The 25,167-nt window shown below is 40.6% G+C and overlaps 1 protein-coding gene across 2 annotated transcripts in view; it reads right to left on the reverse strand.

Moving 5' to 3' along the window:
- SMARCD2 (SWI/SNF related BAF chromatin remodeling complex subunit D2) overlaps positions 1-25,167 on the reverse strand; it is a 39,234-nt gene that overhangs the window by 3,395 nt on the left and 10,672 nt on the right. For both annotated transcript variants that reach the window (XM_083146946.1, XM_083146948.1), the window contains 11 exons: positions 11,131-11,315; positions 10,974-11,016; positions 9,732-9,854; positions 6,576-6,695; positions 6,212-6,307; positions 5,655-5,756; positions 5,233-5,394; positions 3,929-4,026; positions 3,517-3,652; positions 3,250-3,372; positions 2,278-2,379 (listed from right to left, as the gene is read on the reverse strand). In XM_083146946.1, coding sequence (XP_083003072.1) covers positions 2,278-2,379; positions 3,250-3,372; positions 3,517-3,652; positions 3,929-4,026; positions 5,233-5,394; positions 5,655-5,756; positions 6,212-6,307; positions 6,576-6,695; positions 9,732-9,854; positions 10,974-11,016; positions 11,131-11,315 — 1,290 coding nt within the window. The remainder of the gene's footprint in view (positions 1-2,277; positions 2,380-3,249; positions 3,373-3,516; positions 3,653-3,928; positions 4,027-5,232; positions 5,395-5,654; positions 5,757-6,211; positions 6,308-6,575; positions 6,696-9,731; positions 9,855-10,973; positions 11,017-11,130; positions 11,316-25,167) is intronic.

A 25,167-nucleotide genomic window follows, 5' to 3' on the forward strand; every position in this document is an offset into this window, starting at 1 on the left:
TGAGTTTCGATTCTGCTTATGGAAGAAAAATAGAATCGAGATCAAATGGGTTTTTAAGATGCTTTCGATTCCATGCGCGCTCCCGTTTTCTCTATATTGACAAGAAAAATAGACTGTGCAGGCAAGGAAATATCAAATTCGGTCCAGCAAGTCGAATGTGTACACTGTGCCTTGAATGGAAATCGATATGGAATGCAAAAGTACAGATCTAATGCCAAATCGAATGAAGAATCGGACATCAAAGCTAAAGCAAATTGAAGTGTGTGTACACACCTTAAGAAAAGGCTGAAGGGGCAGCAAGGCTTTTGTAGTGCAGGCTAAAGTATAACCTTAGAACTGCATCTTTCCATATAAAGCACTGTTACTAGTACCCCATTCAGATCGTACCTATTACCGGGTTCATGCCATTTTGACCCATAATTGGTGTGATCTGAAAGGGCTTACCGATTCCAGCAACCCGGCATTACGAACGGTTTAAAAAAAGTTTCTTACCGGTGTGTTGCCGGGTTGCTGTGCAGTGTGAATGGGTTAACCAGGATCCCGTTCACATTAATGGAGGAGGCAATACTTGGAGCAGCACCAAAAGCTGCCTCCTCGGCCGTCACTGGATCTGAACAGAGTAAAATGCAGGGTCAACCAGGGACTGAACTGTTTCAAAGTCCCAGTGCGACCCGGCATTTTGCGATGTGAAAGTGGTATTAGATGTCTTGAAAAAGTCTCCTGAGCGAGCCGAAATGCATTGACACTGGAAACTCTGCTGGACTTTTAAGAGGAGGTAATTTAACATTTTCTAAAGCATTTTAGGAGTCTGGAACAATATTATTATGCTTTTGGATGTGCCATTGCCCCCATAATCTTTAGTCACACTATTGTATGTTCTTGCCAAGAGCCTGTATTTTGGCATATTGTTTGTTTGTGCCCTACAAATAAATGTATTTTCTTTTTTTTTCAAATATAACACCTGGACTGATACTGGAATATAGGAGGATATCTACGCTGTTTTCTGAGTGTGGTATATTTCTTTGCACCTTGATTAAGATACCTTGATGTACGTGCCCTTGGCACATTTAAAGTGAGTCCTGGCATTCCGTTTCTCGCTGGCTGTGAGTGTTGTATGCTGCTTTCACTTATATAGTCTTTGAGAAACGTTATTGTAGTAGAAGGAAGATAAATATTTTTTTCTTTCAATCTCACTTTGTATTTCTAATGAGAATGGCCTGTGGATCACTAACATCTACAGACAGACCCGAAAAAGAATCCTTTATATATTTACCACATATGGCATTCATGTGAGTCGGGGTAGAACTCCTATTTACTGGTGAAGGTTACATGTTTAGCATCAGAAGAACCAAAATAAATCTTTACACATTTGGTTTTGCAGCACTCACTGTGAGTGGGATATGCCTTTCTCATCTGAACTAGTTTTCCTGCTTATATCACCTGTCAGACTTTATTTACAATTTTTTTTAACTATTACACATTGCAATTTTTTCTTTCATTGTCATGTTTTAAACTGAGACTATATCGATCAGTGGAAGTGACCATCCACTAACAAGATCCAGAACATTCACACACTACACAAGGAATGTATTGTATATTATATCTTTATTACCACCTCAGTGCCAATGATTGTCTCTATAGTTCAAGATCTGTCCACTGTTACTAAGAGTATCTTCTGCCAGGGCTGCCACCTGAAATTTTGAAGCCTGGGACTGTACCCGCCCCCCCCCCCCCCCCCAGTCCTGGGCCCCCTTTCTGTCCGGGCCCTGGAATGCTTTCCCCCTCTATGGCAGTACTTTCTACTGCAATCCAACCATCTCAAAATAACAAACCATTTTGGTTACATTTATTGACCAAAATTATTGATTTGGCTGGGTTTAGAATGCTGTAGAAATGAACACTGCACTTTTTTTATTAAGTAAATACACTTTAAATGTTTTTTTTTTTTTCACATTTGGACAATATCTTTTTAGTAACCACTCCCTCTACCTTGTGTTAACCTTCCCCTCACAGCATCAGTAGTGAGTGCACTGTACTGCAAAACTCAAGCCAGCTTCTGGGTGGATCATACATCTCCTGAGCCTTTAGGAATCACTTTCCCTATTAAGCAGTAGTCTACTTGTTCTACCATATTCTTGTTTCTTGTCTGCCATTCTATACTACAACATATGCAGATTCAGTTTAAGAAAGATCAAATAATTTGTGAAGAGCATAGAGACGAGAAAGGGGGAAGTAGGTCAGTTTGGGAGAAAATTGCATACAACATGATAAGCAGACCTTGAAGTAGATTTGTCTCCCTACAGCCTCCTGAGCCCATGGCTGCTGGTAGAACTCTGAGCGCCTCTCTTCCTCTGGATTTCCCATCATATCGGTCATAATCTAAAAATAGAATAGCATATTATAAATTAATAATTAGTTTACTGGAGATGTAATTGATATGTAAAAAATAGATGTTTTATGTATGAGTGGTTTATTCACTGTGAAATCCACGTTGTGAGGTCTAGTCAGACTGTCTTTGCAATATCTTACTTAACAATTCTCTCCCAAAGTATCTCTATCTACAAAATAAAATTGGAAAAAGATACCAACTTCAGAGCCAGATCATAGATTAGGCAAACTAACCTCTTGCTATAGTGACAATGGTAAGTAAGTGAGGTAACTGGATTATCCTCCTCTGAAAAAAGGCCTAAACCAGTAGTCTCATGGGGTCAAAAATGCTGCCCATACATCAGAACAACTTTCCTCCAACCATCCAACTAGTTGGTTGGATGCAGTAAAAATCTGGTACTAGATGGGAGCAAATGTAATTTGTAATCAGTAATTTGCTTCCAAAATTTGGAAATGGACAAAAATGGTAATTCAGACCAGACCAGGTACTATAGTTGAACCGGTTGGATTCAAACAATTTGAGTGAATGTTTTTGTCCATTTTCCAACCAACCAACTAGTTGGATGAAAGGTGGTCTAGTGCAGTGGTCAGGGAACTCGGTCCTCATTACCCCACGCAGTGCATGTTTTGCAGGTCTCCTCACAGAATCACTAGTGAAAAAATTAACTCCACCTGCGGACATTATAGCAACTAAACTTGCTCTATAAGAAACTGTTAATAATAAATAACTGAATCTAGTATATTTCATGTGCAAAATGCTCAAATGCGATTGTTATTGGTACTCTTCACCTCTTCAGACATTATTCAAAGCACCTAATAATTTCACCCACAAGAGCCACAACAAGCAGAGTTATTATTCACCTTCAGGTCCCTGCTTTGGGACTGCAACCAGTCCTGAATAAATTCCTGGGGATCATTGCTGAAGCTCAGCATGAAATCTCTCTGCGTCTTCAACTGGTTGATGGATTCGATTGTCTCGTGAATCTGAGAAGGGAAACATTTGGGCATGATGATTTAAAGAAACACAGAGGATGCGTAACCGCAGGTTGGAGATTGTCAATTAAGGGCCAAATTATTTCGCCAATGGGTTTCTGGTTGTGGACTAGTGGCCGGGAAAGTGAGTCTAACCTTGATATCCAGGTTAGCAATCTCTTGCTGGTTGGTAGTGGATTGAAGAAAGTTACTCATTTGGGATTTTAATGGGTCATCCACTTCAACTTCAATATCATAACACGCTGTCTTCTTCTGATCATTTGGGTCAACACTAAGGTGAGGAAAGGAACACATTAATGTAAGCAGATTCTGTACCAGTATCATTCAAATTCATCCTGTCACCTTCAGCCCGCCCACCCAGCCTGGATCCATCGTCTGTCCGACCGGCTCCATCGCCCACCCGCCCGGTTCACCGCCTTCCCTCCCAGGCCGCACCACAAAATGCCATGGGATTGGCATCCCTAGTTATGTCTAATCAGATAAAGTGTTTTTATATTACAAAATAATCCCTTAACTCTTAGTGGAATATGTGATGATCAGCACCTACCTAATTGTGTGGTTAATTATAATGGGGTCTGGGTGCTGCAACAGACTTGCCAACTTCATGGGAATTTCTGAGAATCTCATTCGCATACAGTTAAATATCTGTGGAAGAAAGGAAAAAAAAGACTTAATAAAGGAAGGAAAACCAGATTTGATCACAGATCAGAAACAACTGATGGAGGACTGTGAGGAATATTAGGGGAAGTGGTGGTCTTGAAAAAGTTTCTGGTTGCTATAGAAACGAAAAGCGTTGACGTCACTTCCGCTGTACATCTGCACTCCTGTGTTCCATCCATCAGCTGGTTTGTCGTCTGGTTTCTTCTCCACGCGAGCCGCCCTACTCGGCAGAGATCTGTACACTCACACTGCAAGCGATTAGAGGCAGTTGCCTGGCTGCCGTTCATCCATCATTGGCGTTACTCCCGGGATCATCACCACTGCCTCCTGTGCTGGGTTGAGCCTCTGCTCCATCGACCTCCCCTGCGCCCCCTCATTCACAACCTTATTGGAGGGTGAGCTATGCAAATATCATTTACTTCAATATACATTGCTGTGTTAACGCACAAATTGGCCTTCTGACTCTACTTACTGTATGCGTGGACTGTTTACATGCTAATTTGGCCTTGTGCTTTATCAACCAACTGCTTCTACTAACTAAAGCTTGCTTAACAAAGTTCATCTTGATTTCATATACCGATCAATTAATGGAGTATTCCTGCAAACGTGCTAGAATATTAGATTGACATTTTATGCTACATGTGTATTTTATATGTGTGTATTACATTATTTTATGTACTGTATTGTTTATATATATGTTATTTCTTATATAAAATTTAAAGTTACATAGGGGCAGATTTATTAAGCTTGGAGAAGAGATAAACTGGAGATAAAGCGGAGAAAAGGTAAAAGGAGATAAAGCACCAGCCAATCACCTCCCAACTGTCTTTTTCAAACACAGCTGATTGGCTGTGCTTTATCTCCTTTTACCTTTTCTCCACTTTATCTCCAGTTTATCTCTTCTCCAAGATTTATAAATCTGCACCTAAGTGTGTTAAGCGTACATTTTATTCAGCAAGGTACATCTTTAATTTTGTATCCAATAAGCAGCGCATGGTGTTTAACCCCTTCCCGAAGTGGTGGTCTTGTCAAGTTGAAGAACACTGAAGGTCAAGTGCAGACAGCAGCTAAATACGAGGTGTACAAAGTGAATAGACTGGGACTTGTCTATAAAGTCCAAAGTCTGGTTCCCTCACCAATGGTAGAGTAACAGAAAGTAATAGATTTCTTAAAGTGTGAGATTCCTCCTACCTGTCTGAAGTAGCGATTGCAGTTGATGTACTCCTTTTCGTGGCTGTCCTGTAACTTGTTGTTTTTAATGTAGAGCCACAGAGCTTGCATGATGTTAGCACGGGTCTGAGTGTGAACACCCAAAAGTCGGGCAAGGCGTGTGTCCAATTTATATTGGGGAGGCTGCAAAAGTGGAACGGAGATACAAACGGCCGTAAATATCATCAATAATCTGATTTCTGCCCGCCTACACTGCTACCGTAAAATAAAAATAGAGTGCTGTGGACCTAACCAGCTGTAATTGTAGAATGCCTGTCTTTTTCCCCAATTACAGGTGGTTTGGTCCACACCACTCTATTTGTATTTTCTATACCAGCCACAACAGAAAACCAACAGACCAAACTAAACCTAGACTTGGGAGGCGTATGTCTCTGTGCACTTACCTGATGATCCAACATTAGAAGTAGGGTGCACTTTACATTCATATCTCCAGGGCGTTTCACCTGAAACCCATCTGTCTCCTGAGTGGTGGCCATCCTGTGCCACTGCAAAAGAAAAATGATAGTTTAAAGTGCACTTGTCACCTATAAACAATGGGAAGAAACAGTATTCAGTCAAGCCTATTAAGAACTCGTCACACATTGCTGTGCCTCATTACTAGATGTCACTGGTTCCTAGTGTACTCCTAGGATACATTATAATTTTGTGGGCTGACCCAATTTTCATGATTGCCTCCATTGTGTGTGTTGATGGCAAGAGATCTTTAATGGTTGTACAGTAGTTCAGCGGTTCCCAAATATGGTTCTCAAGGCACTCTTACTGTCCAGGTTTTAAGTATATCCATGCATGGCCACAGGAAACTTAATTAGTATCTCAGTCATATCATATCTTTAAAACCTGCACCATTAGGGTGCCTTGAATACTGCATTTGGGAACCTCTGGAATAGTCTGTCATTACGCAAGGTTGTTATAATTCCTTTCAGTGATTTATTTTACTCACCTCCACCAAGTGGTTGTCTGGCCCATACAAGTCCTTATCCAGCTCAATAACTAGGCTTTTAAAGAATGAGGAAAACTTTCTTTTTTGCTTATTGGGCTGTAAAATACAATTTCAATACATTCATTATTGCCACACTTGTCACCCCACAATCGGTATTATCTGGACTGAAACTACATTCACACAAACAACCTATTACATAGACTCCAGTGGAACCACCTCCCCACCCCATTAACTCTATATTGCCAAACACAATACTCTATGTGCAATCTATATTGCAACCATATTGCTCTCAAGGCATCAACGTCCAAAATGACCACCAATCCCAATCAACATCTCAAGGAGGAGTATGATGACTCTTACTTACATCTTCTAGCAACTTTCCTTCAACCCGCAGCTCCCAGGAGTTGACTCTCTCTGCTTCGGCTCCGTCAGGTTTTCCCGGAGTGTAAGTATTAGATATATATATCCTTAGCTTACGCTTTTGCTGTGAAGAAAAAAGATTCCTGATAAAGTTTATCTCAGACATGGTGAGAGCTGCATATATTTTTCATTACAAATATTTATCACCTCAAGCATTTTAAAGAGGCCGTGACAGCGACCATTGTCCATGACCATTGTCTTATTGGGTTCTTTTTTCATAAACAGTAACAATACAGCACCATCCATTGGTCATGTTATAATTAAACCTCATTCTACTTGCATCAAGCAAGAGGGTTGGTACTTGTGTACAATCACGGCTCCCACGATGTCCATCGTATAGTAAAAAATCGCATGCAATTTTTAACAGAAATGAATCCAAATGCATTGAAATTAGTATCAAACATGTTCAATGGCCCCCAAATGTAATTTTTGAGGCTGTACCACCCCCACTATCAACGCAAACCCGAAGCGTGGCGAGCGCAGTGAGCCCGCGAGGGGCGGCGGTACGCATCCTACGACCTTTTCATACCCCCACTATCCACGTCGGCGTGGAGTTGAGAAAAGAAAGTGTGGCGAGCGCAGCGAGCCACCAAGCCCGAAGCGTGGCGAGCGGACACGGATACCTTCACAGGTATACGCGTCCCCTCGCGGGCTTCACAGGTGTCCGCGTCCCCTCGCGGGGCTCGCCTGCGCTCGGCACTTTCTATTCTCAACTAGTTGGGGGTATGAAAAGGTCGTAGGACGCGTACCGCCGCCCCTCGCTGCGCTCGCCACGCTTCGGGTTCGCGTTGATAGTGGGGGTGGTACAGCCTCAAAAATGACATTTGGGGGCCATTGAACATGTTTGATACTAATTTCAATGCATTTGGATGCATTTCTGTTAAAAATCACATGCGATTTAAAAAAAAAAAATGCTTAAAAACTGCAAAAATCGCATCCCATCACATGCCACTACATTTGGCATGCAATGGCATGCGATGGGAGCTGTGAAAGTACACAAGTACCAGAGGGTTTAAATAAGCCTTTCTTCAAATTGTGTTTTAGTGGTTTATTCAGGTTGATTCGCAAGGCTTGCGAGTCCACCAAACCCTGACCGGCGAAAGACCCCCCCCCCCCTCAAAGTGCGGCTTCGCCCGAACAGCTGCGAATGGATGTTTTGCATAAACATCCATTCGCATGGCTCGGGTAACCGCCCACATCTTTCAATGGTCACCGAATGCACGCAGTACCGATTGGATCTGAATCAGGCCCTTAGTCAAGAAGAAAAGCCATATGAATTGATAAGTAGTAATACAACATCCATGATATTGAAACTTCTGTGTTTAGGAGTTTTATGTGAAACCAAGAAATACATTTTATGTTACTTGTTTCCTAGCATGGCGCCCACGATTTTAATTTTATTACATCGTTTTGATCGCATCGAATGCGACCAGATCACATGCGATGCGATCAAAACAATGATTTAATTGTACATGCACCCTGATGGGTGATTACTATGTTATATGCACCCCCATTTTTAACGCCACCGCCACTATTAACGCCAACCCGAAGTGTGGTGAGCGTAGCGAGCCCGCGAGGGGCGGCGGTACGCGTCCTCCAACCTTTTCATACCCCCACTATCCATGTCGGCGTGTAGTTGATCTTATAAAGCGTGGCGAGCGCAGCAATCCCCGCGAGGGGACGCAGAGAACTTCACATGTTTTCCGCGTGCGCTCCCCACGTTTCGGGCTCGCCACACTATATAACTTCAACTCCACGCCGACGTGGATAGTGGGCATGCGATGCGATTTTAAAATTGTACAGTGCGGCTCTTAGGACCCGAAAATCGGGTCCCATCGCATACCACTAATTGAGGCATACGATCGGCGCCGTGCTAGGAAACAAGTACCCATTTTATTCTCCTACGAGATAAGTACATATGAAGACAATTCATAGGATCCACCCACTTTCAGAGTAATATTGCAACGTGATGGGTCCCACAGTGGATTATTTTGAATGACTCTGGTTGGTTAGGGAACAAGATTTGAATAAGTATAATACTGTAGATACATTAAGAAAGATACCCACAAATACAACAAACACACATTGACATACAACACCCCTTTATAGCCTCAGGCTCACATGGTATTTCCACTGTAGTAGGACTAAAACCACGTACACACGGCGCAATGTGCTAAGCAATTTTGAGTAGATATTTAAAATTGCCAAGTAAGTTAGCCAGGATTGCACCGTGTGTACAGGGCTTTTCCCCTGCAGGCAATAGCAACGTACGGCAAAATAGACAGTGCAGGCAAGACAATTTTGACTAAACCGTGTATTTGGCCTATGGCCAAATTGGCCTTAGTCAAAATCGTCCATGTTCTTAGCCAAAATTGTCTCAAGTCAAAATCGCCCTGCCCTCGCACCGTCTGTACAAATCTTTAGAAGGGAAACACAGACTGGATGGTAATCCAGCTGCAAGAGTCTGATTACTTCTTACTGGCAAGTCAGTTTGCAAAAATAATGCTCATAAAAAAATTCTATATTCCTTTAGTTAAAAGTAAAGAAATTGCTGTTTCCAAATAACATCATATACACTACATTATTATTACAGAGCAGCTCTGGAACTCTTCTCTGCCACGTCGTTTTTAAGATTTGATCGAAGTCTAGATAGGTCATCCAATATTTAAAGGTGGTCATACATGTGTCAATCTAACCATCCATTTTGCTATAGAACACTTTGGAATTGCTCTAATCTAATACAATCAAATGAAATTGGGCACATCAATTTAGAATCAAATCATCTTCAGTGGAAATCATTCAGTGCATGCATTATAATCACAACCAGCTCTCCAACACACACTGCAAAAAGAAAGATAAAATATAGATTTCCAGAATCAATATTGTTATACCTGTGTGCGTGCGCGTGAAGTGATTGCTCTGTGTTTTGGGGAATGATCTCAATATAAATGGTTGAACTAGAAAAATGACTGCCTTAAATGTACTGATGTAATTGTTCAAAAAGGTCATTGTTAATATGGAAACAAAAACACTAATATGTGAGTGTCCAGCCTAGTTTTCTATAGTTTTATTAAGCAAAAAATATTATCACCGATCATACAGTTAGAGGTTTCTTGATAGCATCCTGAATTTCCATTCTCTTCCTGGCAATTGTCTGATCTAATTTCCGTTCAAAAGCCAAGAGATCCATGTATGCCTGTGACTCTGGGACAAGCTCTCGGATCTTAAAAGATAAAAGAGGAAACCGAAAAGGTTAATAACATTCATTATTAGTATTGTAAGCTCGCAGAAGCAGGGCCCTCCCTACACTTTGTCACCAGTGTGCACCTCTACCGTCACTTTGTTTGTCCTTGTCCTGTTTCTGTGCATTATCTGTATATTGATTGATTTGTTACTGACTGTTCACAGCTGTAGTTCTGTACCACCTTATGAATAAAATATGATGATCATTTCCCTGTGTCAGTGAAAAGTATTTACTAACACTGCTCAGAGGTGAAGATGTGAATTAAACCACGGCAACCAGGCATTTGTTTTTCTTTTGAAGAATATCCTAGACTTTGCCATTACATTCCAAGTTTTAGAGATATCTATGCTTGAGAAGGTGACATAATCGGTACCTTGATCAATCTGATTTAATCATCTTGATCAATATCCTTAAAACCTGGACAATAATGGGGGAGATTGTGAAACTCTGAAGGGTAAAATATAGCCGTATGAGCCTCATTATTAAATAGATTTGTGCTCTAGGAAAATGGTTAATAGCACCTAATAACGGAAGGTAAGGTGTGGAGGCAGTTCAGTAAATTATCTTATTATGATTAACTTTAATAATCTGGGGTCTTGTGTATTCCCAATCCAGCAGGACCCCTGACATGTTCAACTAAGCAGCACAGTGCAGGGTTTAAAGTGTGGGAGAACGGAATGGAACTGAGTTCCACCACCTATAATGGTGAGGTAGAACTAGTTCAACCTCCACCTTGCACAGTAAAACAGAAAAGCATTATAGATTACAGGAGGTGCCCAAAACACTTCTAATGGCCCACTCTCTGCCTAATGAGGGAGGAGAGGGGGTAGAATTAGGTGGCAAAGGGAAATTAGTTCCCCCACCTCTTCAGGACCATTTGAAGCCAGGAACAGTGACCCTACATATATTTTTGTGTGCCACATCAAATTAAATTTTCAGTTTTGGGCATTATCCTTTAAATGTTTGCACTTTGTCTTCATATCAAATCACTTTATTTTGCCAAGCTTTCCAGTTTTAAGAACTAGAAATGGATAATGAGGAATAGAGGCAGTTGCTTAAATTGTTCAAGATAAACCAAAATAATAGACAACAACCTACCCTCTGTGGTAGAACCTTGTCAGCCATTTTCCTTCTCTTCATTCTGAAATAAGAACATTTAATACATTACAAAAACTAAAACTGATTATACTGTAACTTAACGCATTATCAGTAACCAATAACAAAAGTCAGCAGTTCGACATGCCCAATAACTCACCCTCTCCTCTGGTTGGGTGCAGGAGGGAGTCCTTGTGCATTTAGAAGTCTTTTTCTAAATGGCTCCATAAACATAGGGTTCATTCCAGTTCGCATTGGAGAACCGGCACTGTATCCTGGGAGCATGGGTGAGCCAATTGGCATGCTCGGTCCTGGCATCCGACCTCCAGGAATCATCCCAGGACGCTGAAAAAAGAGCGTAAAAAAGACATACCATGAATCCTGACACACAAAGACATCACCAAACAATGGGCCTTATTCGAGTTCACTCTTTCTGACAAAATCCTTCTTAGATGGACAAAACCATGTGCACTGCAGGGGGGCAGATGTAACATGTGCAGAGAGAATTAGATTTGGGCGAGTTATTTTGTTTCTGTGCAGGGAAAATACTGACTGCATGATTTTACACTTCAATATAGATCTCACTTTGAAGAAAAACCCCACCCAAATCTAATTCTCTCTGCACAAGTTACATCTGCCCCACCCGCAGTGCACATGGTTTTGTCCATGTAAGAAGGATTTTGTCAGAAAGAATGGACTAGAATAACCCCCAATATACTTTAGCGCTGTTACCAGTATTACAAATTGATTACTAATTACCCATTTACCACCATTGTGATATGCAAAAACATAATTTACCTTGCAAGATTACAAAATAAAATAAAACCCTTAAAACATTACCTGCTAATTCTTTTTGTATATTAGAAATATATTTTGTGTCTGTGGTTTGTTTTCACAAATTACAATCAAGCTGCGACTGAGATAAGGGCTTTCTTACTTTTTCTGTCTGGACAAAGAATACTGACATTTATGTACAATGGTGCACGGTTTAGAATTTTCTTTACATGTCCTCGTGAAAACAATGTATGTATGCAGATGATGTTACATGTTGGCAACAAAGAGTAATTTCAAGGGTGTGCTGGGGGTTACTTCTGAAACTGATTGTTGCTAAGCATGTAGCCCACAGCTAATTATGTTCTACTAGATCTACTCTCGATAACAGTGATATCATTTTAAGGTCAAAGAAAATACAAGTCTATAGATTGTAAGCTTGCGAGCAGGGCCCTCCTACATTTTGTCTGTCTGTAAATACCCTGTTTTGTTGTATCACTGTCCCCTTTGTAAAGCGCAACGGAATATGCTGCGCTACATAAGAAACTGTTAATAAATAAATAAAGTCCCAGAATTCTATATTCTAATGTTATAGCTCCGTTTTCCTATTCTCTAAAAGACTATACTAAACAAGAAGGTGTTAGTAAAATAAATGGGAAATGGTGTGAATAATATATAATTTACGTAAGGTAAAACTGTGGGGCTCCACCTGTAGTTGGACTGTAAATCACAGCACAGAAGAGAGCAGAACTGTGGTATGAGCTCTAAAACCAAACATGAATAATTATATTGACAGAAAATATAGATACAAATTTTCGCTTAATTGTTAGCCAGGTGAATTGTAGATCAGAAGCTGAGCGGTTGCTTATAGACAATTCTCTGAAATTTACAAAGAAACGTGATTTATCTGTAGTGCTTTATAAATTATGCGCGCATAATTGTGATTTACATGCAGGGAGATGGTAATTACAGAAATACATATTCATCCTAGCCAAAGGAATATGAATTGTGCAGCGTTAGGAATGATAATACAGAGTGTTAGGGATTTCATTTATTATAATGCACTATATTCATTCAATAGAACAACTGAAATGCAACAATACATGAATGCAATTTTTACGTAGCTTAGTTAATTATACCTCAATAAATATTTATTACACCCTAGACATATATTTAATTCAAGACTGAAATGGCTTTTATGATATATTTGTGGATGTTTTATAGAAATTATTTGAATTGTTTCCTTATATCATACTTGCCTACTTTTGATAACTAGTTTCAGGGAGATTATAGTTGGTAATAGAATTTTGCACAGCGCCCTATTTAAAGAGCGTGTCATGCTCCATCCAAAGGGCGTGTCTAGTTCCATGTATGGACAGATTGTGAAAATAGATTGTGAACGTGGCACCTAGAAGCGTGGGTGTGTACTGCTACATCTGAGAGGAATCTTGTAAAATGACTTATATCCAAATGTAGAGGAGCCCCAAAGCAGTTGGTAAGAGATACTATACTTGCTACAGTGCTGGGAAATGGTGCTGATGATTCAATCTAAATGTATCTATCTCTCATTCCTTTTTTCCCAAAAAATGTAACAGTGTAATGTGGGTGAGGTGAAATGAGGGAGATTGCTAGACTAATGAGGCAGAGAGGGAGATTGCTGTTATTTCATGGAGTCTCCTGCAGAATGCAGGAGGGTAGGTAACTATGCCTTATACTAATGGGATCCACTCAGAATATGTGATTTCCATACAGAAACCGGAATTACATGCAAGAAATTATCATTTGTATCTGGACAAATGTAATTGTTAAATATATAGAAATTGTAAATACAGAGATGATGGTCTGTTATATTCATTTAGGACATACATTACATCTAGTAAGTAAAGCTTTGAACTAGTGCTCATTCAATAAAAATGAAGTTAAATTCTATTGTCACAAGTGAACTGTGACGTAATGGTATTATAAAGGTGTATTGGCACTGTATGTCTGTATGTCTCCTAACCACCAGCCTCAATACCAGATCAATACAGTTTTAACACTTCAAATGACTCCATAGCATTCTGATCCTCCCGCTCACATCTCCTACACAATTGTTCGGCCAGGACTGTGAAAGTGCAGAATAAGCCCTTGCAAAATAACTGCTCAGAGCCGCCCCCACAGGGCTTCAACAATTGGAGGGGGAAGGTTACATGTAAACTGTAGGAGGTAATGCAGCTAACTGTAAATAATCCAGGCACATCCCAGTTACACCTTTCTGTAATAGTGTGTGGTACAACATATGTAGTCACAGATGGAGGTCAATAAGTACAGCAATATATGCTATTATACTATAGTCACATGGCTGATAAACCCGTTGGTGATTATTAGGGGTTTATTTACTAAAGTTCTATTGGAGATGAGTTGTTGCTATTGGCTAAATAAATAAGTAGATTCCGATTGGTTGCTATGTGCAACATCCCATCTGCAATAGAACTCCCATCTTAGAAAATACACCCCTTTGGGTTAGTTTTAGGGTTAGAGGGGTAGAGGACTATTAGGGTTAGGACAGTGGGTACCAACCCTGGTCCTCAAGTACCCCCAACCGTGCACGTTTTCCAGGTCTTCACACAGAATCATAGGTGACATAATTAGCTCCACCTGTTGGGAACCACTGGGTTAGGATGATGAAGGGGACAGTTAGGGTTAGACTATGGGAGAGGTGGGTAAGGATTAGGATTAGAATGCCCAACAGGATACATCAGTATTCTGATCATTGGGATTCTACTGTTGGGATCCTGACTACCAGCATTATGTTCCCAACCATGATGACACCATTCATTTTTTTAAATTCAATTGTACTTTTGCCTGTGCATGTGCGATGGTTAGTCTGCAAATGTGCATTACACTTCCACCTATCGAGGACCAAGCAATGTGACTTAGCTGAAGCCAATGGGTACTAGGGGTGGGGTGGAGATTTTGTGAGCTAATAAATGTCCCAGCTCAAAAAGTAAAGTAAAGTAAAAACTGTCACAGCTCAAAGTAAAAGTACATTGCAGAAGTTGTCATTTTTACTTTTAACTAGTGTACTAATAATTGTTCTGCTGTATCCTTTTATGATATATAGGACCATTCTCATTTTCTACTGCTTATTGCAATAAATAGATATGGACTTTATTCTGTTTCAAGGAACTTTTGGGAAAATGTATTACAATATGTAAAGAACAGAGAGATTGCATTAAATTATACCTGTGGGTTTGTAGAATGTACATGATAAATACTAGCTAAAAGCTAAATAGTTGCTATGGGCAACTTCTCTTTATAAGGTTAGATACATTTTCCAGCCATATTTTTCAAATGAGCTGTCACTTGCTGCCTGACAGCCAATTAGCAAGTCATGGAGCCGACAGGGAAATATACCAAAGTCAACTGGCAATTACAGGAGTAGCTAATACAGAAATGGTTACAGACTAGTATTACAGAAGTGCTACATAATTCTTATATATTCCTGTATTCACCTTAGGTAGAGCTTGCTAAAAATTTTAGTTGTGTGTGTGTTTCAGCATTACGCATGACCTTTCGCCTACAGATTGCCAGGGTAGCTCAAGCTGGGTACGCAGGGTTATGTCATCTGGATCAGACTGGCATATCATACAGAGTGTATGTGCTATATGCACACTCCGGTTGTCATTTGTGACCATATAAGATTTAATGTACTGCACATCAGACCTAGCAACACCATACATGTTAATAATGGACAGAACAGCAATCGTCCATTATTAACATTGCTCAATGTTTACCCAGGTTCTGACATACCAGATGGGTACACATGGCTTCAGTGCTGATTAGTGAAGTGCAAGGTTTTACATTTAACATTGTTGCTTTTATTTTTTGGGCCCAGAACTCCAAATTCACTGATTTCAAAAAAAAAAAAAAAAATTCTAGAATGATTGCATAGTTAAGTCATAGCACCCCCCATCTTCCTCAATAGTTTAACTTCAGATGTTCTTTCCAATTAATTACTCTTTTGACTTTCATTAATCACCTTGGAGAAATAAGTGGACCATACCTATATTTTTCTTTTTTCTAAAAACTTACTGGGCACATCTGTAACTGGCACTACTGGGGAAATGATATGTAACTGGCACTACTGGGGGCATAATATGTAACTGGCACTACTGGGGACGTGATATGTAACTGGCACTACTGGGGGCATAATATGTAACTGGCACTACTGGGGAAATTATGCGTATTCCATTGCGCTTTACAAAAGGAGATAGTGGTACAACAAACAGGGTATTTACAGACAGTCAAAAGGTAGGAGGGCCCTGCTCGCAAGCTTACAATCTATAGGGAAATAGGCATTGATACATAAGGATAGATACTGTATTCTTTATTGCATCGATTCCACCAGAATGCAAGGTTCTGTGACTGGTTCTGGAATTTGATAAGCTTGCCTAAAGAGATGAGTTTTCATAGCACACATAAGCATTTGGAGACTGGAGGAGAGTCTTATTGTGCTTGGGAGGGCATTCCACAGAGTGGGTACAGCCCGAAGAAAGTCCTGCAATCTGGAATGGGAGCGAGTAATGAGTGTGGATGAGAGACACAGATCTTGGGAGGAGCGTAGAGGTCAGTTGGAAGATATTTTGAGATAAGAGAACAGATGTATGTTGGTGTAGTTTGGTTTATGGCTTTGTGTGTAAGTAAAATAACTTTGTATTGAATACGGTAGAATACAGGTAACCAATGAAGTGACTGACAGAGTAGCTTTGCAGACAATGAACGTCTGGCTAGGAAGATTAGCCTCACAGCTGCATTCAGGATGGACTGTAGTTGTGAGAGTCTGTATTGGGGAAGGCCAATAAGGAGACTATTGCAATAATCAATGCGTGAGATGATGAGAGCATGGATTAGAGTTTTTGCAGTGTCTTGTGTAAGGTAAGGGCGACTTTTGAATATGTTTTTTAGGTGCATGTGGCATGATTTTGAGACAAAGGAAAGTTCAGAGTCAAGGATAACACCTAGGCAGCGAGCTTGAGAGGTAGGAGTAATTGTCATCTTCTCCACAGCAATAGAGATATCAGATTGGTAACTACTATTTATTTGCGGAAATATAATTAATACTGTATTTGAAATATTAAGTTTGAGGTGGCGAGATGACATCTAGGATGAAACAGTAGAAAGGCATTCAGAGACTCGGCTCAATACAGATGGGGACAGGTCCGGGGAGGATAGGTGGAGCTGAGTATCACCCGCATACAGATGATACTGAAATCCAAAACATGATGTGTAACTGGCACTACTGGGGATTTGACATGTAACTGGCACTACTGGGGACATGATGTATAACTGGCACTACTGGGGACATGATATGTAACTGGCACTACTGGGGATATGATATGTAACTGACACTACTGGGGACCAATAAAATGTAATGTAGTAAGAAAAAGTGATCTTTGAGCCTTCCAAAACTCTTGGACTGATGACTATGCATTGATCGGTCATTAGCATAAAATAAATGTTTGAGATCAAGTAAATTGTAATTGTAAAGTTTTATCTGTACTCACAAATGTGTGCAAAGTCTGCAGCGTGTTTCACTGTACCTAGTACAATAATTAACAAATATTTTACGAATCTAGGGGGGAATTTAATGGGTAAACATAATTGCATATTGCACGTCACTTTAGATGAGCAATAGGCAATTGTTTGGGTGCCTTATTGTTTTTTTGCATTGATTGCACCCAAGAGGTTTAGTCATGCAAAAATGCAATGCAAAAAGGCCTTTAGTGGACTTCAGCAGGACACTTTCCAAAATTCAAGTGCCGTGAAAATTGTGGCACAATTTTATATGGCATCTTCTAATAAATAGTGGACCATACACAATACAGTACCACCTTCATTTAAGAAATAGTTAGAAACTGTAAACCAATAAATGAGGGCAGTCTGGAGGGCAAAGGCAGCTACATTGTAGATGAAGCAAGGGGAAGAATAAAAGAGAGGAGCAAGACATTCGAAAGATCTATGAGAATCACACAACCAAACATAAGTATTATTCACAATACGAATTTACCATTTCAGGAACCTTCTGCAAATGTGGCGGGTAACACGATGAGGGTAAAGGAAAAACGAGATCTGAAATGTATTTATATAAATGCTAGGAGTTTACCTAGAAAAATGGGGGAACTAGAGACCCTAGCTTTGGAAGAAGATTTTGATCTCATAGGTACAGTATTACCGAAACTTGGTGGGAGGAATCACATGAGTGGGAGGCTAACATGGAAGGTTATAGGGACAGATTCTCTAAGCTTCAAAAGTGATAAAATGGAGAGTGATAAACAGCCAGCCAATCAGCTTCTGTCTGACATTTTTCAAACACAGTCTGTGACATGGCAGATAGAAGCTGATTGGCTGGCTGTTTATCACTCTCCATTTTATCACTTTTGAAGCTTAGAGAATCTGGCCCATAGTCTTTTAAAAAAAATGTAGATTAGGTAGAAGGGGGGGGGGGGGGGGAGGGGTATGTTTATATGTTAAACCATCCTTAAAACCATACATAAGGGAAGAAATATATGATAACTCAATTGAGTCAGTAGAATCAGTATGGGTAGAAATCACAGGTAACAAAAAAGGGGCTAAAAAACTAATTGTATTATAAACCTCCCAATATATTACCCAAAAATAAATTGGAAAGATAGGTCAAGTAGTACTGCTAAGGGAAATGTTTTATTGGATGTACTGAATGATCAATATTTGTATCAATTTATTGAAAATCAACCCAGAAATAATAATATCCTGAATCTCTTGATTAGCAACAATGGGGATAGTCTTACTAACATTACCCTAAGGGAGACATTAAAGAACAGTGAGCACAAATTGATTACATTTGATTTCAGTTTTAACTAAAGCTTTCCCACTGCCACACTTGCTTTGACCCGGTTTTCGAAACGTTTCTTTAAACGGGTCAAAGCAGTTTTTAACCCCTTTCACATTACATGTGGTAAACGATATATTACTGGGTAATTACCGTTTTTGTACCTTTCACATTGAACCCGTTGTGAAAGGTACAAAACGGTAATTAACCAGTAATATACCCCCCCCCTCCCCTGGTACCTGCCCTGCACACACACACCCCTCCCCTGGTACTTACCTGCGTAGGGGATCAGGGCAGCGGGGTTTGCGTATTGCTGGGGAGGCAGTGGGGTCCGGCATGGGCACGGTACTTCGGGTCCCTCCCTGCGGCTGATGGATGCTGGACACAGTGCTGTTGGTGCTGGTGGTGCAGCGGGGTCCATCCGCTGCCTCCCCAGCAATGCGCGAACCCGCTGCCCGGATCCCCCACGCAGGTAAGTACCAGCGGAGGGGCACAGGGCAGGTACCAGGGGAGGGCACAGGGCAGGTATCAGGGGATACCGTTTCAGACCCGTTCCCACTGCCAAAAAAATGGGTCTGAAACAGTTAGGACACTGCTTTTTACCTGTTTAACAAATGCCGTTTTGTTAAACGGGTAATGAACCCTGGCACTTTCCCACTGCAGCTCTACCCATTTAAAAAGGCTAAAAAAACAACAATATACCATTTAAGAGCTGCAATGGGAAAGGGGTATATGATAATTTTATTGGAGCAACAAGGTCCTTAAATTTCAGAAAAGCAAACTTTGGTAAGTTTGAGGAGTCCTTAAAGGCTATAAACTGGAAATAATTATTTAGAGGTATGGATACTTCTAAAATGTGGCAAACGTTTTAAAAAATACTGCAGGAGGGTGCTGAGAAATGTTTTCCTTGGGTAAATAAAGGAACAAAAGTTAAATTAGAAATGGTTAAAAAAAGGAGGGCATTCAAAGAGTTTAAACAGGATGGGACACCCAATCATGTAATAAGAAATGTAAAAATGGCTAAATTAGATACAGAACAAAAGATAGCTGCAGATAACAAATGTAATCCCAAATAATTCTACAGTTAAATGAACGTGAAACAGAAAAGGAAGTAAAATATTGGGCCGCTAAAAAATAAGCAGGGTACCCTGGTAATAGAAGAAAAAGACAAAGCTGAAATATTCAATGAATTGTTTGCTTCTTTATTTACAAGGGAATAATCTTCGGAGCTTCTCGCATGGACTGAATGCTCGGTTCTGGATTGCTCCAAAATTGTATGTTTGAGTGAGGATATAAAAAAAAAAAAGATTATAGAAAGTAAATAGTAACAAATCTCCTGGGCTGGATGAAATACACCCTAGGACAGTGGTTCCCAAACTGTGTGCCGTGGCTCCCTGGGGTGCCTCGGGACACATGCCCTGGGTTGGTGGTCCAGGACCAACTCAAATTATTAATGGTTAATTATTTATGAGCAAAACCAGTGCTGGTGGCTGCCAATCATAAAATGTGTACAAACAGAAGCAAATCCTGCCCTTTACCACATAACTGACTCTAAGAATGGCATATAAACCCAAACTAATTGATTTTTGGGGGGTCTAGGGGTTCCATGAAAAAAATCTGATAGTCTAGGGTGCAGTGATTCAAAAAAGAGTGGGAACCCCTGCCCTAGGATACTAAAATAATTTAGTTCTGCCATAGCACTACCATTATATATGATATTCAATTTATCAATTCTCTTGGGGACAGTACCAAGAGACTGGCGCATAGCTAACGTAGTACCAATATGGAAGAAAAGGAAGAAATCTAACCCTGAAATTTATAGACTGGTCAGCCTTATGTCCATTGTGAGGAAAATATTAGAAGGAATAATAAGAGATAGGGGGATATTCAATCTTCCGCAGCCATCTCCCTACGGGGGAGATGGCTACGGGGCCCTATTCAATGCTGTCTTCCCTGACAGCATTGAACAGGGGATCTCGGCAGAACAAGCCTGAATTCACAAGCAGTCAAGCTCGATATGCCGAGAACAGTTGGTAATTGACGAGCTCCCAGCTGCAGTTCGCCAATTCACGGCTGCAGCTCACAGCAACTCCCCCATCTCATTGAACCCCACCTACAAATTCTCGGTCGAGCAGACTGAGACCGGGACAGGGTCACAGCTGTCGGGCCAGCTCGACAGCTGTGACCCAACATTGAATACCTCCCAAAGTATCCAAAATTTCTTAGAACAGGAGAAGGTGTATATACAAAAAGGGAAGGGGACAGGGGAATGGGGATCGCACCAGTCTGTTATGTACTTTATTGGATTAATTCTATAATTTGTGGTTATTAATCTGTATCCTTTAGGACTACTGACTGATGGAGTTTGTAATCTCCAATTAGTCACCACAGCCCTTGGAGCATGTCCCTTGGGTTTTTTTCGGTGACAGTCAGTGGTGCACCCCGAGTTTTGGACAGGTCATGTATGACTAATAGGTTCAAGAGAGAACCAAGAGAAAAGAAAACTCTATTTGGGGGCACCCTTATGTCCTAAAGGAATATATGTTATATAACTATTCTTAATACATAACTTTTATTTATAATTTATTAAAATCAAGACCACCTTTTATTTAGTAATTATCTCACTTATTGCGAAATATTTCGGCACATCTCAGCAATCCATAATTTGCTGTCCTTATAAAAAATGACCATCATATATCAGCCACTTATCACCAGAAATTGGGTGTTTGTGTGGTTAAATCATCGGTCATCAATTTTTCTTTACCGTCTCTATGTGTACGTTTGTTATCAATTAGCACCTGGATCTTAAAAGATGAGGGAAAGATAGTGTCAGCCCTATGTGGGGATAATTCACTTCTGCTTTTCACCTTTCATGTTAATCAACAGAGGAAAGGGAATGAGAGAGTGGGTTTCCCCAGGGTTATGACTGAGAGATAGGTTAAGTAGTTAGCTGTAGTGCCGACAGTTCATTCTGATGCCCCTGTTGCCATATAGGCATTGCAGGGTGCTTCTCTAATGAGATATAGTCAGCCTTTCAGCTTGCTACGAAATGATTAAAGGAATAGTGACCAAATCATTTGTATAGGAGGTATGTATAAGTGGTCAGCCCTACCGGAAAAACTCCACTTCTGCTTTTCTCCCTCTTATTAAAAAATAGCGGAGAAAGAATGAGAGAGTGGTGTCCTCCTGGGTTATGACCGAATTCAGATTATATGGTTGATTGCAGTGCTGTCAATTACATCACAGGTAACCCTGATACTGTATGAGCATTGCAGGATACATTCCTGAAATCATTGGCAGCTCTCATATCAACCATGAAGCAAGGTATAGTACATAGTAGAAGAGTTGGAGGGAGAATAAGATACAATTACATCCTCAGTCCTAGTTATGCTAACTGCAACACCAAAACCAACAATTGCTACTTAAAAATAACTTCTGACCACTTCCTATTAAAAGTTAATAACAATGTAACCTGTTTTCCCAATACTGACCCTAAATACTTCTATTCAGCTGTCTAGCCTATCTATATTCCCCTACTGATGTATTTTGTGTTTTATCATTTTTTACACTAGAGACATGGATAGTTTTTCTTGATGATTAACATATCATAACAGACCATATATCATGCATATTTTTTACAATGAATTTGCTTATAGATTTCACACAGGCGACAGCATATGAAATACAATTTTTACCTTATTAGGAGACAAATATCAGTTCAAGGTATTTGGTTTTTACCAGTAACTGTACTGCTTATCGAGCAGTCAGAACCGTTGACACTGTGTCGACATCAGAGGCTACTGACAATCACCTGATTTTCGCTACACATGGAGCAATTTTACAATAAATTTGCTTATAGATTCCACACAGGCGACAGCAAATGAAAAAAACACAGTTTTTACCTTATTAAGAGACAACTGTCAGTTCAAGGTATTTTGTGTTTGCCAGTAACTGTACTGCTTGTCAAGCAGTCAGAACTGTTGACACCATGTCGACACCAGGGGCTGCTGATAGTCACCTGATTTTCACTTCATATGGAACAATCACATAAATATACACTGTGTCGACTTCCTCCCCACTTTGCTTACACAGCCTTTCTATGCATGGGAGGTAGGAATCGTTTAGATTGCTAAGCGCTCTATTGGAGTCACATACTCCTAACAAGATACGTGAGCAAATTTTCCCAACCTGTGTGTGTTACAGTACAGAAAGGGGGGCACCAGTATAATCCACCTGGTTATTCCCCACTCTGCTCAATATGATAGTGTCCAAATCAAATTTCATCCGTCCCCTATGCCTCCAAACATTGTATTATAATATTAGGTGTTCGGCATTAATCCACCTGTCGTGCCCAATGCACACTCCCACTGAGCATAGACACCGCAGGTGTATGCCGATATCACCCCCAGTTACAAGATGTGACAGAGGTTGGACCGCCCGGGTGTCCGCACCACCCTGCGGGTGCTTTTAGCTGGACACTCCGGCGTCCCCCCTTGTTACCTTAACCACACCGATATGCGTCTCCCCGGCTGTCCGCCTGCGGCTTCTCTGGATTGCACCTGGTTCCGATACCTGCGGTCACGTGTGTGCACCACGTGACCCGCTGCTACTGACGTACGTTTCGCAAATAGCTTTCTTTGCTCATTGTTCTAAACTCCAGTTCGTCAGAGCAGTTCCTCCTTAGGCGGAGAAACTCTCCCTTAGGAATATTCTCCACCGTCGGGGGGAAGTGTGAGCTGGTCTGGTGTAGGAGTGTATTTGTTGCCGTTTCTTTTCGGTACAGTCTTGTGGCTATCATCCCTTCTTCGTTTTGGTGTATCATGAGGTCCAGAAACGGAATTTCCTTCTGACTTATAATATAAGTTAGACGTAAGTTGAGGTCATTTGAGTTAAGAGTATGTATAAAGGAGACAAGTTCTTCCTTCTCACCCTCCCAGATCATAAAGATATCGTCAATATAACGATTCCACATTATGACATTTTTTGTCATATATGCATTTTGTTCATTGAAAACCAGTATAAAAAACTATCTAATAAAATAAAATAAGAACTGGTGATAAATGAGAGCTCAAAAGGAATGGCAATTGAAACGATATGAGACAACACCGAAGTAGTTAAAAATAGTCAGCCTGCAATTGGACAAAAACACCTATAAATAGGTGGACGCTAGGACTAGGCAGGACACATGCACAACTTTGAGAAAGCTATTTGCGAAACGTACGTCAGTAGCAGCGGGTCACGTGGTGCACACACGTGACCGCAGGTATCGGAACCAGGTGCAATCCAGAGAAGCCGCAGGCGGACAGCCGGGGAGACGCATATCGGTGTGGTTAAGGTAACAAGGGGGGACGCCGGAGTGTCCAGCTAAAAGCACCCGCAGGGTGGTGCGGACACCCGGGCGGTCCAACCTCTGTCACATCTTGTAACTGGGGGTGATATCGGCATACACCTGCGGTGTCTATGCTCAGTGGGAGTGTGCATTGGGCACGACAGGTGGATTAATGCCGAACACCTAATATTATAATACAATGTTTGGAGGCATAGGGGACGGATGAAATTTGATTTGGACACTATCATATTGAGCAGAGTGGGGAATAACCAGGTGGATTATACTGGTGCCCCCCTTTCTGTACTGTAACACACACAGGTTGGGAAAATTTGCTCACGTATCTTGTTAGGAGTATGTGACTCCAATAGAGCGCTTAGCAATCCAAACGATTCCTACCTCCCATGCATAGAAAGGCTGTGTAAGCAAAGTGGGGAGGAAGTCGACACAGTGTATATTTATGTGATTGTTCCATATGAAGTGAAAATCAGGTGACTATCAGCAGCCCCTGGTGTCGACATGGTGTCAACAGTTCTGACTGCTTGACAAGCAGTACAGTTACTGGCAAACACAAAATACCTTGAACTGACAGTTGTCTCTTAATAAGGTAAAAACTGTGTTTTTTTCATTTGCTGTCGCCTGTGTGGAATCTATAAGCAAATTTATTGTAAAATTGCTCCATGTGTAGCGAAAATCAGGTGATTGTCAGTAGCCTCTGATGTCGACACAGTGTCAACGGTTCTGACTGCTCGATAAGCAGTACAGTTACTGGTAAAAACCAAATACCTTGAACTGATATTTGTCTCCTAATAAGGTAAAAATTGTATTTCATATGCTGTCGCCTGTGTGAAATCTATAAGCAAATTCATTGTAAAAAATATGCATGATATATGGTCTGTTATGATATGTTAATCATCAAGAAAAACTATCCATGTCTCTAGTGTAAAAAATGATAAAACACAAAATACATCAGTAGGGGAATATAGATAGGCTAGACAGCTGAATAGAAGTATTTAGGGTCAGTATTGGGAAAACAGGTTACATTGTTATTAACTTTTAATAGGAAGTGGTCAGAAGTTATTTTTAAGTAGCAATTGTTGGTTTTGGTGTTGCAGTTAGCATAACTAGGACTGAGGATGTAATTGTATCTTATTCTCCCTCCAACTCTTCTACTATGTACTATACCTTGCTTCATGGTTGATATGAGAGCTGCCAATGATTTCAGGAATGTATCCTGCAATGCTCATACA

Source organism: Crinia signifera, chromosome 6, assembly GCF_055691185.1.
Source record: "Crinia signifera chromosome 6, ASM5569118v1, whole genome shotgun sequence".
Taxonomy (NCBI): Eukaryota; Metazoa; Chordata; class Amphibia; order Anura; family Myobatrachidae; genus Crinia; species Crinia signifera.